Below are 12,285 nucleotides of genomic sequence, written 5' to 3' on the forward strand. Positions count from 1 at the left end.
TACAGGAGGTCACGTCTCCCCCACTCTGACACCAGGGGTACAGGAGGCTTGCAGAGCAGGTCTCCCCCACTCTGACACCAGGGGTACAGGGGGCTTGAAGAGCAGGTCTCCCCCACTCTGACACCCAGACAGTAGGGGGGCTGGAGAGGCGTCTCCCCCACTCTGGCACCAAGGGTACAGGAGGCTTGGAGAGCAGGTCTCCCCACTCTGACACCAGGGGTGCAGGAGGCTTGGAGAGCAGGTCTCCCCCACTCTGACACCAGGGGTACAGGGGGCTTGGAGAGCAGGTCTCCCCCCACTCTGACACCCAGACAGCAGGGGGTTTGGGGAGCAGGTCTCCCCACTCTGGCACCCAGACTGGGTAGAACAGCCCGCTTTGGCATGGCAGGCATAGCCCAGGCCTGCACCGAGGCGACGGCCTCTGCGTTCATCCATGTCAGAGCTTCGCCCCGAGGGGAGCCGGGTCTGCGGGACCCTTGTGCGTCTCCGCGCGTCCATGGGGGGACGAAACTAGCGCCAGGAGTGGGAGCCCTCCTCCGTCACCAGACCGGGGGGCGGCTCCTTTCACTGGGGTGGATGAATGTGCCGTCCTGGCCATCCCCCGGGGGGGGATAGTTTCTTTAGGTCAGAGAAGGTGTCCATGTGGGGAGAGAGCCTGCAATGTTCCTGGACGGTTCAAAGGTTTTGTTCATTTTCATTGACATTTCTGCATTTCCTGTAAGATATTTAGAGTTATTTTTAACGCGTCCACTTTGAAAATAGCTTATTGCCATTTTTACAAAGACTGTATACCATATTGCTTTTATTCAAAGTTCCTAAAGTATCTAAGTGAAGTACCTTGCATTTAAAGTGTTTAATGTAAATCTTGAACCTGTGGTTCTTAAAATAAGCTAAGAAAATATATTTTTTAATATAAAATCCTATTGGCCTGGAGTAAGTCTTTGAGTGTGTGTTCCTCATTTATTGCCTGTGTGTGTACAACAAATGCTTAACACTACCCTCTCATAAGTCTACTGCTCGACCACACTACCACAAAATAGAGCATTAGAATTATCTCTTTTTGCCACTATCTTACCTCTAAGGGGAACCCTTGGACTCTGTGCATGCTATTTCTTACTTTGAAATAGTGCATACAGAGCCAACTTCCTACAATTCGGCTCCTTCACTCTGAGGATTGTGTTCCGCTACTCTAAGGATTGGGCTCTTTTACTGTGAATTGGGCTCCTTCCCTCTGAGGATTGGGCTCCTTCCTTCTGAGGATTGGGCTCCTTCAATCTGAGGACTGGGCTCCGCTACTCTGAGGATTGGGCTCTGTCACTAAAGACTGGGCTCTGCCGCTAAGGACTGGACTTCTTCCCTCTGAGGATTGGGCTCCTTCACTCCGAGGATTGGGCTCCTTCACTCTGCGGATTGGGCTGCTTCACTCTGCGGATTGGGCTGCTTCACTCTGCAGATTGGGCTCCTTCACTCTGCAGATTGGGCTCCTTCACTCTGCGGATTGGGCTCCTTCACTCTGCGGATTGGGCTCCTTTACTCTGCGGATTGGGCTCCTTTACTCTGCGGATTGGGCTCCTTTACTCTGAGGATTGGGCTCCTTCACTCTGAGGATTGGGCTCCTTCACTCTGCAGATTGGGCTCCTTCACTCTGCGGATTGGGCTCCTTCACTCTGCAGATTGGGCTCCTTCACTCTGCGGATTGGGCTCCTTCACTCTGCGGATTGGGCTCCTTCACTCTGCAGATTGGTCTCCTTCACTCTGCGGATTGAGCTCCTTCTCTCTGAGGATTGAGCTCCTTCTCTCTGAGGATTGGGCTCCTTCACTCTGAGGATCGGGCTCCTTCACTCCGAGGATTGGGCTCTGTCATTGAGGATTGGGCTCTGTCACTGAGGATTTGGGTCCTTCACTCTGAGGTTTGTGCTTCTTCACTCTGAGGATTGAGCTCCTTCACTCTGCAGATTGGGCTCCTTCACTCTGAGGATTGGGCTCCTTCACTCTGAGGATTGGGCTCCTTCTCTCTGAGGATTGGGCTCCTTCACTCTGAGGATCAAGCTCCTTCACTCTGAGGATCAATCTCCTTCACTCAGAGGACTGGGCTCTGTCATTGAGGATTGGGCTCTGTCACTGAGGATTTGGGTCCTTCACTCTGAGGTTTGTGCTTCTTCATTCTGAGGTTTGTGCTTCTTCACTCTGAGGATTGGGCTCCTTCTCTCTGAGGATCGAGCTTCTTCACTCTGAGGATCGAGCTCCTTCACTCCGAGGATTGGGCTCCTTCTCTCTGAGGATTGGGCTCCTTCTCTCTGAGGATTGGGCTCCTTCTCTCTGAGGATTGGGCTCCTTCTCTCTGAGGATCGGGCTCCTTCACTCCGAGGATTGGGCTCTGTCATTTAGGATTGGGCTCTGTCACTGAGGATTTGGGTCCTTCACTCTGAGGTTTGTGCTTCTTCACTCTGAGGATTGGGCTTCACTCTGAGGATTAGGCTGTGTCACTGAGGATTGGGCTCCTTCACTCTGAGGATTGGACTCTTTCACTGAGGATACAATAGGGTCTCTCTGAAGATTGAGTACTGTTAGTTGGAAGGCAAGGTGCTGTCAGTCTGAGACCTGTGCTGTCAACCCGATGTTTGATTCTGTTAGGGTCTGTCACTGTGGGTTGGGGTCAGTCATTCTGTGTTTGGTTCTGTCACTATCGGATACGTTTTGTTGCTCTCTGTTTTTTCTGTCATTCTTAGGCTTGGATGTTGTTGCTCTCTGGGTTGGGTTTCCTTTGTCTCTGAATAGTTTTCTCTCTGTTTTGATTGAGTTCCCTTAAATTCTGGATTTGCTTCTGTCACTCTACGGACAGACTGTCTCTATCTCTCTCTCTTAGATTATAGTATTTTACCACACACTGGGTGGGTTCTGTCACTCTAGGATAGTCTGTGTTTCTTAGGATTGGCTTCTCTTACTCTGCAGTGGGTTCTGTCATTCTACAGACAGACTGTCTCTCTTGGGATTTATGTTTCTTGCTGCACACTGGGTCGGTTCTGTCACTCTAGGATAGTCTTTGTCTATCTCTTAGGAGTGGGTTCTCTGACTCCACATGAGGTTCTGTCAACCTAGTGCTTTGCTGTCCCTCCTAGGATTTGGTTCTCTTACTCTGCACTGGGTTCCGTCACTCTAGGGATTGGCTGTCTCTCCTAGGATTGGGTTCTCTTACTCTGCACTGGGTTCTGTCACTCTAGGGATTGGCTGTCTCTCCTAGGATTGGGTTCTCTTACTCTGCACTGGGTTCTGTCACTCTAGGGATTGGCTGTCTCTCCTAGGATTGGTTCTCTTACTATGCACTGGGTTCTGTCACTCTGGGGATTGGCTGTCTCTCCTAGGATTGGGTTCTCTTACTCTGCGCTTGGTGCTGTCACTCTGGGGATTGGCTGTCCCTCCTAGGATTTGGTTCTCTTACTCTGCACTTGGTGCTGTCACTCTAGGGAGTGGCTGTCTCTCCTAGGATTTGGTTCTCTTACTCTGCACTTGGTGCTGTCACTCTGGGGATTGGCTGTCCCTCCTAGGATTTGGTTCTCTTACTCTGCACTTGGTGCTGTCCCTCTGGGGATTGGCTGTCCCTCCTAGGATTTGGTTTTCTTACTCTGCACTTGGTGCTGTCCCTCCTAGTATTTGGTTCTCTTACTCTGCTCTTGGTGCTGTCCCTCTGGGGATTAGCTGTCCCTCCTAGCATTGGGTTCTCTTACTCCGCGCTTGGTTCTGTCACCCTTGGGATTGGCTGTCCCTCCTAGCATTGGGTTCTCTTACTCTGCGCTTGGTTCTGTCACTCTTGGGATTGGCTGTCCCTCCTAGCATTGGGTTCTCTTACTCTGCACTTGGTGCTGTCACTCTGGGGATTGGCTGTCCCTCCTAGGATTTGGTTCTCTTACTCTGCACTTGGTGCTGTCCCTCTGGGGATTGGCTGTCCCTCCTAGGATTTGGTTCTCTTACTCTGCACTTGGTGCTGTCACTCTGGGGATTGGCTGTCCCTCCTAGGATTTGGTTCTCTTACTCTGCACTTGGTGCTGTCCCTCTGGGGATTGGCTGTCCCTCCTAGGATTTGGTTCTCTTACTCTGCACTTGGTGCTGTCACTCTGGGGATTGGCTGTATCTCCTAGGATTTGGTTCTATTACTCTGCACTGGGTTCGGTCACTCTGGGGATTGGCTGTCCATCCTAGGATTTGGTTCTCTTACTCTGCACGGGGTTCTGTCACTCTAGGGATTGGCTGTCTCTCCTAGGATTTGGTTCTCTTACTCTGCACTGGGTTCTGTCACTCTGGGGATTGGCTGTCCCTCCTAGGATTTGGTTCTCTTACTCTGCACTTGGTGCTGTCCCTCTGGGGATTGGCTGTCCCTCCTAGGATTTGGTTCTCTTACTCTGCACTTGGTGCTGTCCCTCTGGGGATTGGCTGTCCCTCCTAGGATTTGGTTCTCTTACTCTGCACTTGGCGCTGTCCCTCTGGGGATTGGCTGTCCCTCCTAGGATTTGGTTCTCTTACTTTGCACTGCCCCTCTGGGGATTGGCTGTCCCTCCTAGGATTTGGTTCTCTTACTCTGCACTTGGTGCTGTCCCTCTGGGGATTGGCTGTCCCTCCTAGGATTTGGTTCTCTTACTCTGCACTTGGTGCTGTCCCTCTGGGGATTGGCTGTCCCTCCTAGGATTTGGTTCTCTTACTTTGCACTTGGCGCTGCCCCTCTGGGGATTGGCTGTCCCTCCTAGGATTTGGTTCTCTTACTCTGCACTTGGCGCTGCCCCTCTGGGGATTGGCTGTCCCTCCTAGGATTTGGTTCTCTTACTCTGCACTTGGTGCTGTCCCTCTGGGGATTGGCTGTCCCTCCTAGGATTTGGTTCTCTTACTCTGCACTTGGTGCTGCCCCTCTGGGGATTGGCTGTCCCTCCTAGGATTTGGTTCTCTTACTCTGCACTTGGCGCTGTCCCTCTGGGGATTGGCTGTCCCTCCTAGGATTTGGTTCTCTTACTCTGCACTTGGCGCTGTCCCTCTGGGGATTGGCTGTCCCTCCTAGGATTTGGTTCTCTTACTCTGCACTTGGTGCTGTCACTCTGGGGATTGGCTGTATCTCCTAGGATTTGGTTCTATTACTCTGCACTGGGTTCGGTCACTCTGGGGATTGGCTGTCCATCCTAGGATTTGGTTCTCTTACTCTGCACGGGGTTCTGTCACTCTAGGGATTGGCTGTCTCTCCTAGGATTTGGTTCTCTTACTCTGCACTGGGTTCTGTCACTCTGGGGATTGGCTGTCCCTCCTAGGATTTGGTTCTCTTACTCTGCACTTGGTGCTGTCCCTCTGGGGATTGGCTGTCCCTCCTAGGATTTGGTTCTCTTACTCTGCACTTGGTGCTGTCCCTCTGGGGATTGGCTGTCCCTCCTAGGATTTGGTTCTCTTACTCTGCACTTGGCGCTGCCCCTCTGGGGATTGGCTGTCCCTCCTAGGATTTGGTTCTCTTACTCTGCACTTGGCGCTGTCCCTCTGGGGATTGGCTGTCCCTCATAGGATTTGGTTCTCTTACTCTGCACTTGGCGCTGTCCCTCTGGGGATTGGCTGTCCCTCCTAGGATTTGGTTCTCTTACTCTGCACTTGCTGCTGTCCCTCTGGGGATTGGCTGTCCCTCCTAGGATTTGGTTCTCTTACTCTGCACTTGGTGCTGCCCCTCTGGGGATTGGCTGTCCCTCCTAGGATTTGGTTCTCTTACTCTGCACTTGGTGCTGCCCCTCTGGGGATTGGCTGTCCCTCCTAGGATTTGGTTCTCTTACTCTGCACTTGGTGCTGTCCCTCTGGGGATTGGCTGTCCCTCCTAGGATTTGGTTCTCTTACTCTGCACTGGGTTCTGTCACTCTGGGGATTGGCTGTCCCTCCTAGGATTTGGTTCTCTTACTCTGCACTTGGTGCTGTCCCTCTGGGGATTGGCTGTCCCTCCTAGGATTAGGTTCTCTTACTCTGCACTTGGTGCTGTCCCTCTGGGGATTGGCTGTCCCTCCTAGGATTTGGTTCTCTTACTCTGCACTTGGTGCTGCCCCTCTGGGGATTGGCTGTCCCTCCTAGGATTTGGTTCTCTTACTCTGCACTTGGTGCTGTCCCTCTGGGGATTGGCTGTCCCTCATAGGATTTGGTTCTCTTACTCTGCACTTGGTGCTGTCCCTCTGGGGATTGGCTGTCCCTCCTAGGATTTGGTTCTCTTACTCTGCACTTGGCGCTGTCCCTCTGGGGATTGGCTGTCCCTCCTAGGATTTGGTTCTCTTACTTTGCACTGCCCCTCTGGGGATTGGCTGTCCCTCCTAGGATTTGGTTCTCTTACTCTGCACTTGGTGCTGTCCCTCTGGGGATTGGCTGTCCCTCCTAGGATTTGGTTCTCTTACTCTGCACTTGGTGCTGTCCCTCTGGGGATTGGCTGTCCCTCCTAGGATTTGGTTCTCTTACTTTGCACTTGGCGCTGCCCCTCTGGGGATTGGCTGTCCCTCCTAGGATTTGGTTCTCTTACTCTGCACTTGGCGCTGCCCCTCTGGGGATTGGCTGTCCCTCCTAGGATTTGGTTCTCTTACTCTGCACTTGGCGCTGTCCCTCTGGGGATTGGCTGTCCCTCCTAGGATTTGGTTCTCTTACTCTGCACTTGGTGCTGCCCCTCTGGGGATTGGCTGTCCCTCCTAGGATTTGGTTCTCTTACTCTGCACTTGGTGCTGTCCCTCTGGGGATTGGCTGTCCCTCCTAGGATTTGGTTCTCTTACTCTGCACTTGGTGCTGTCCCTCTGGGGATTGGCTGTCCCTCCTAGGATTTGGTTCTCTTACTCTGCACTTGGTGCTGTCACTCTGGGGATTGGCTGTATCTCCTAGGATTTGGTTCTATTACTCTGCACTGGGTTCGGTCACTCTGGGGATTGGCTGTCCATCCTAGGATTTGGTTCTCTTACTCTGCACGGGGTTCTGTCACTCTAGGGATTGGCTGTCTCTCCTAGGATTTGGTTCTGTTACTCTGCACTGGGTTCTGTCACTCTGGGGATTGGCTGTCCCTCCTAGGATTTGGTTCTCTTACTCTGCACTTGGTGCTGTCCCTCTGGGGATTGGCTGTCCCTCCTAGGATTTGGTTCTCTTACTCTGCACGGGTTCTGTCACTCTAGGGATTGGCTGTCTCTCCTAGGATTTGGTTCTGTTACTCTGCACTGGGTTCTGTCACTCTGGGGATTGGCTGTCCCTCCTAGGATTTGGTTCTCTTACTCTGCACTTGGCGCTGTCCCTCTGGGGATTGGCTGTGTCCCTTAGATTGGGCTCTTCTCCTCTGCGCTGTGTTCTATAGCTCTAGGGCCTGTTTCTTCTGTGATTGGGTTCTGTGACAGGCACCACCTCCTGCACCCTGAGACCTGTGCTAACTTTTGAAGCCCCTTCTCTCTCTTACAGTTTACACCAGTCGTTGTCGCAGGAGGTGATTCTGAAGGAACAGTTCCAGGTCGCCATTCACACCTACGAGGAAGCCCTGAAGAACCGTGAGCAGGTGGCGCTAATCACCCTGCAGCAGAACGAGGCGCTAGCAGCCCAGGCGCAGCAGGTGGTGTGCGAGAGCGCCGCCCTGCAGGCGAGACTGCAGCAGGCAGAGTCAGCAGCACAAGCAGCAGACGAGAAGGTGCAGAGGTAAGTGTGCTCGAGAGTGGGGTATGTACCTCAGCAGCGTGCGGGGAACCCCTCAGAAGGGAGCTACTGGGTACTTGTACTCCTTGCATACTGTACTGTGGTGGGGAGCTCAGAGAGAGAGAGAGAGAGAGCGCCTCCTTCTGGAGCCACAGGGAACTACCACTCCGTGCATGCAAGGATCGAGTGCTATAGTACTGCTGAGGAGCTCTAGGAGAGAGCACATCCTTCTGTGGAGCATCTCCTGCTGGGGAGCACAGAGGGGAGCACCTCCTGCTGGGGAGCAAAGAGGGGAGCACCTCCTAATGGGGAGCACAGGGAGGTCAGAGGGGAGTACCTCCTACTGAGGAGCACAGGGAGCTCAGAAGGGGAGCACCGCTTGCTGGGGTACAGAGGCAGCTCATAGGGGAAGCACCCCCTGATGGGGAGCACAGGGAGCTCAGAGGGGATTACCTCCTGATGGGGAGCACAGGAAGGTCAGAGGGGAGCACCTCCTGACAGGGAGCACAGGGCTCAGAGGGAATCACCTCCCGCCGGGGAGAGCAGGGAGCTCAGAGGCGGAGCACCTCCTGCTGGGGAGCACAGGGAGCTCAGAGGGGAGCACCTCTTGCTGGGGAGCACATGGAACTCAGAGGGGAGCGCCTCTTGGTGGGGAGCACAGGGAGCTCAGAGGGGATCACCTCCTGATGGGGAGCACAGGGAAGTCAGAGGGGAGCACCTCCTGACAGGGAGCACAAGTAGCTCACGGGGGAGCAACTCTTGCTGGGGAGCACAGGGAGCTCAGAGGGGAGCACCTCCTGATGGGGAGCACAGGGAGCTCAGAGGGGATTACCTCCTGATGGGGAGCACAGGAAGGTCAGAGGGGAGCACCTCCTGACATGGAGCACAGGTAGCTCACATGGGAGCAACTCTTGCTGGGGAGCACAGGGAGCTCACAAGGGAGCGTCTCCTGCTGGGGAGCACAGGAAGCTCAGAGGGGAGCACCTCCTGCCGGTAAGCACAGGGAGCTCAGAGGGGAGCACCTCCTGATGGGGAGCACAGGGAGCTCAGATGGTAGCGCCTCCTGCTGGGGAGCACAGGGAGCTCAGAGTGAGCGCCTCCTGACAGAAAACTCTTTAAGACCAACTGTTAAAACAAGCTTTTTACTTTTAATTGAAAGATAAGGGCACAGCTTTGTCCACCCTCACTCTGGTCTGCCGCCACGAAAGTGTTAACGTTTGTCCACCAAACATGTATTTACTGAAGGTGAAAAGCTGGTGTTTCAGGACAAAAATAAGCTATTATTGGGGGGAATTCAGCTTGTGTTGCCACAATGAAAAGATTTCATTTGATAACATAATATGTGATTTTTAATAAACTAAATAGCTGATGTTGAGGGTCAGAAAGCTGGCCCTCCTGCTGTTTGAAGAGATGATATGTAATGTTAGTTGAGCCTGTGTGCTGTATGAGCTGTGCATCCTTCTTAGCCTGAGCAGCAGCACTGCTGGGCCTGCAGGAGCTGTGCAGGCCTGCGGTTGCAAGAGGAGTGCATTTGTTTATTTTTTCAGCCATTGCTCTTCCAGGGAATGTGATTTAGAATCTCTCTTTAAGGGTTAAAAATAAGTAAAAGACCTAGCTGGATGGTAAGGTGAGCGACAGATCACAATCACTTTGTGAAGTCCCTCTGTCCCCTATAGCCTTTTACAAACTGTGTTGGAAACACAACCTTTTCACCCGTTAACATAATGTTCATACAATTCTGTTTGGACATTAAATCTGCACCACTTGGGTGGATGTTCAGGCAGTGCTGTTAGAGTCGCGAGCGCCCTTCGAGTGCTGACAGCCTTTTTAGCCGATTGCCTTAGAATTAAACCTTCCTATATCAGACAGGGGCTGTAGGTGCTTTATCTTGTTACAGGCTGCTAAATGTTTCAAGCACTGGCCATCCTTCATCCCCTCTAAGCGCTTCCTTCATCCCCTCTAAGCGCTTCCTTCATACCCCAGCATTCTCTGCTACCGTGGCTGTGCCTGGGTCCTGCCCAACTCCCCTAGCCTGGTCCACTGCTGGGCTTGGGCTGCCGGAAAGACCACTCTTGGTGCCCTCCACAGCGGGGTCTTCTGTTGCTAGGTCTGGATTAGGGGTACACCTGCCATCCTTGGCCTACACTGCAGTGCTTAGGATCAGGGATGGAGTGGACACCACCACCCACCACCCAGACTATTTCACAGGGGTCTGTGGTGGCTGGGACTGGGGAGTGGAGCTGCTGGGGGTACATCTGCCCTCCTTGCCCTACACTGCAGTGCTTAGGACCAGGGATGGAGTGGGCACCACCACCCAGACTATTTCACAGGGGTGTGTGGTGGCTAGGGCCGTGGAGAGGGGCTGCTGGGGGTACACCTGCCCTCCTTGCCCTACACTGCAGTGCTCAGGATCAGGGATGGAGTGGACACCACCACCCAGACTATTTCACCAGGGTCTGTGCTGGCTGGGACCGTGGAGGGGGGCTGCTGGGGGTACACTTGCCCTACACTGCAGTGCTCAGGATCAGGGATGGAGTGGACACCACCACCCAGACTATTTCACAGGGGTCTGTGGTGGCTTAAGCCGAGGAGAGGGGCTGCTGGGGGTACACCTGCCCTCCTTGCCCTACACTGCAGTGCTTAGGATCAGGGATGGAGTGGGCACCACCACACAGACTATTTCACAGGGGTCTGTGGTGTCTGGGACCGTGGAGGGGGGCTGCTGGTAGTACACCTGTCCTCCTTGGCCTGCACTGCAGTGCTTAGGATCAGGGATGGAGTGGACACCACCACCCACCACCCAGACTATTTCACAGGGGTCTGTGGTGGCTGGGACTGGGGAGTGGAGCTGCTGGGGGTACATCTGCCCTCCTTGCCCTACACTGCAGTGCTTAGGACCAGGGATGGAGTGGGCACCACCACCCAGACTATTTCACAGGGGTGTGTGGTGGCTAGGGCCGTGGAGAGGGGCTGCTGGGGGTACACCTGCCCTCCTTGCCCTACACTGCAGTGCTCAGGATCAGGGATGGAGTGGACACCACCACCCAGACTATTTCACCGGGGTCTGTGCTGGCTGGGACCGTGGAGGGGGGCTGCTGGGGGTACACCTGCCCTCCTTGCCCTACACTGCAGTGCTCAGGATCAGGGAGGGAGTGGACACCACCACCCAGACTATTTCACAGGGGTATATGCTGGCTGGAACAGTGGAGGGGGGCTGATGGGGGTACACCTGCCCTCCTTGCCCTACACTGCAGTGCTTAGGATCAGGGATGGAGTGGACACCACCACCCACTACCCAGACTATTTCACAGGGGTCTGTGGTGGCTGGGGCCGTGGAGGGGGGCTGCCGGGGGTACACTTGCCCTCCTTGCCCCACACTGCAGTGCTTAGGATCAGGGATGGGGCGGACACCACTACCCAGACTATTTCCCAGGGGTTTGTGGTGGCTGGGACCGTGGAGGGGGGCTGCTTGGGGTACACCTGCCCTCCTTGCCCTACACTGCAGTGCTTAGGATTAGGGATGGAGTAGGCACCACCACCCAGACTATTTCACAGCGGTCTGTGGTGGCTAGGACCTTGGAGGGGGATGCTGGGGGTACCCCTGCCCTCCTTGCCGTACACTGCTGTGCTTAGGATCAGGGATGGAGTGGACACCACCACCCAGACTATTTCACAGGGGTCTGTGGTGGCTGGAACCGTCGATGGGGGCTGCAGGGGGGGTACACCTGCCCTCCTTGCCCTACACTGCAGTGCTTAGGATCAGGGATGGAGTGGACACCACCACCCAGACTATTTCACAGGGGTCTGTGGTGGCTGGGACCGTCGATGGGGGCTGCAGGGGGGGTACACCTGCCCTCCTTGGCCTACACTGCAGTGCTTAGGATCAGGGATGGAGTGGACGCCCCCACCCAGACTATTTCACAGGGTCTGTGGTGGCTGGGACTGTGGAGGGGGGCTGCTGGGGTTACACCTGCCCTCCTTGGACTGCACTGCAGTGCTTAGGATCAGGGATGGAGTGGACACCACCACTCAGATTATTTCACCGGGGTCTGTGGTGGCTGGGACCGTGGAGGGGGCTGCCGGGGATACACCTGCCCTCCTTGCCCTACACTGCAGTGCTTAGGATAAGGGATGGAGTGGACACCACCACCCAGACTATTTCACAGGGCTCTGTGGTGGCTGGGACCGTGGAGGGGGGCTGCTGGGGGTATACCTGCCCTCCTTGCCCTACATTGCAGTGCTTAGGATCAGGGATGAAGTGGACACCACCATCCAGACTATTTCACAGGGGTCTGTGCTGGCTGGGACCGTGGAGGGGGGCTGCCTTGGACTGGCCATTTTTAGGTTGAGCAGCGCTCAAGTGCTTCTTTTCTGACGCGTTGGTATCTCTGTGCCCCTTTTACCACGCCCACTGCATGCCTCTCACTATCACTCGTTCATGGGCTTGCCTTTCAAAAATCCTTTGTCCTGACTGTTGAAGCTTTACATTTGTCCCTCCTTGGGGCAGTTTTGTTACCACCTTGGACACCAACCCTGTTACATGGATAATTGCACAATTAACAATACGTTTAACTGCAAGCAAACTTCTTTTCCCTGTTGTGTCTCGCCTTTGCGCTCATGATCATGGCA

The 12,285-nt window shown here is 54.4% G+C and overlaps 1 protein-coding gene across 3 annotated transcripts in view; it reads left to right on the plus strand.

Moving 5' to 3' along the window:
- MIPOL1 (mirror-image polydactyly 1) overlaps positions 1-12,285 on the plus strand; it is an 845,661-nt gene that overhangs the window by 784,732 nt on the left and 48,644 nt on the right. For all 3 annotated transcript variants that reach the window (XM_069209145.1, XM_069209144.1, XM_069209146.1), the window contains one exon: positions 7,429-7,659. In XM_069209145.1, the coding sequence (XP_069065246.1) occupies positions 7,429-7,659 (231 nt within the window). The remainder of the gene's footprint in view (positions 1-7,428; positions 7,660-12,285) is intronic.

The sequence above is a fragment of the Pleurodeles waltl genome, chromosome 9, assembly GCF_031143425.1.
Source record: "Pleurodeles waltl isolate 20211129_DDA chromosome 9, aPleWal1.hap1.20221129, whole genome shotgun sequence".
NCBI classification, from domain to species: domain Eukaryota; kingdom Metazoa; phylum Chordata; class Amphibia; order Caudata; family Salamandridae; genus Pleurodeles; species Pleurodeles waltl.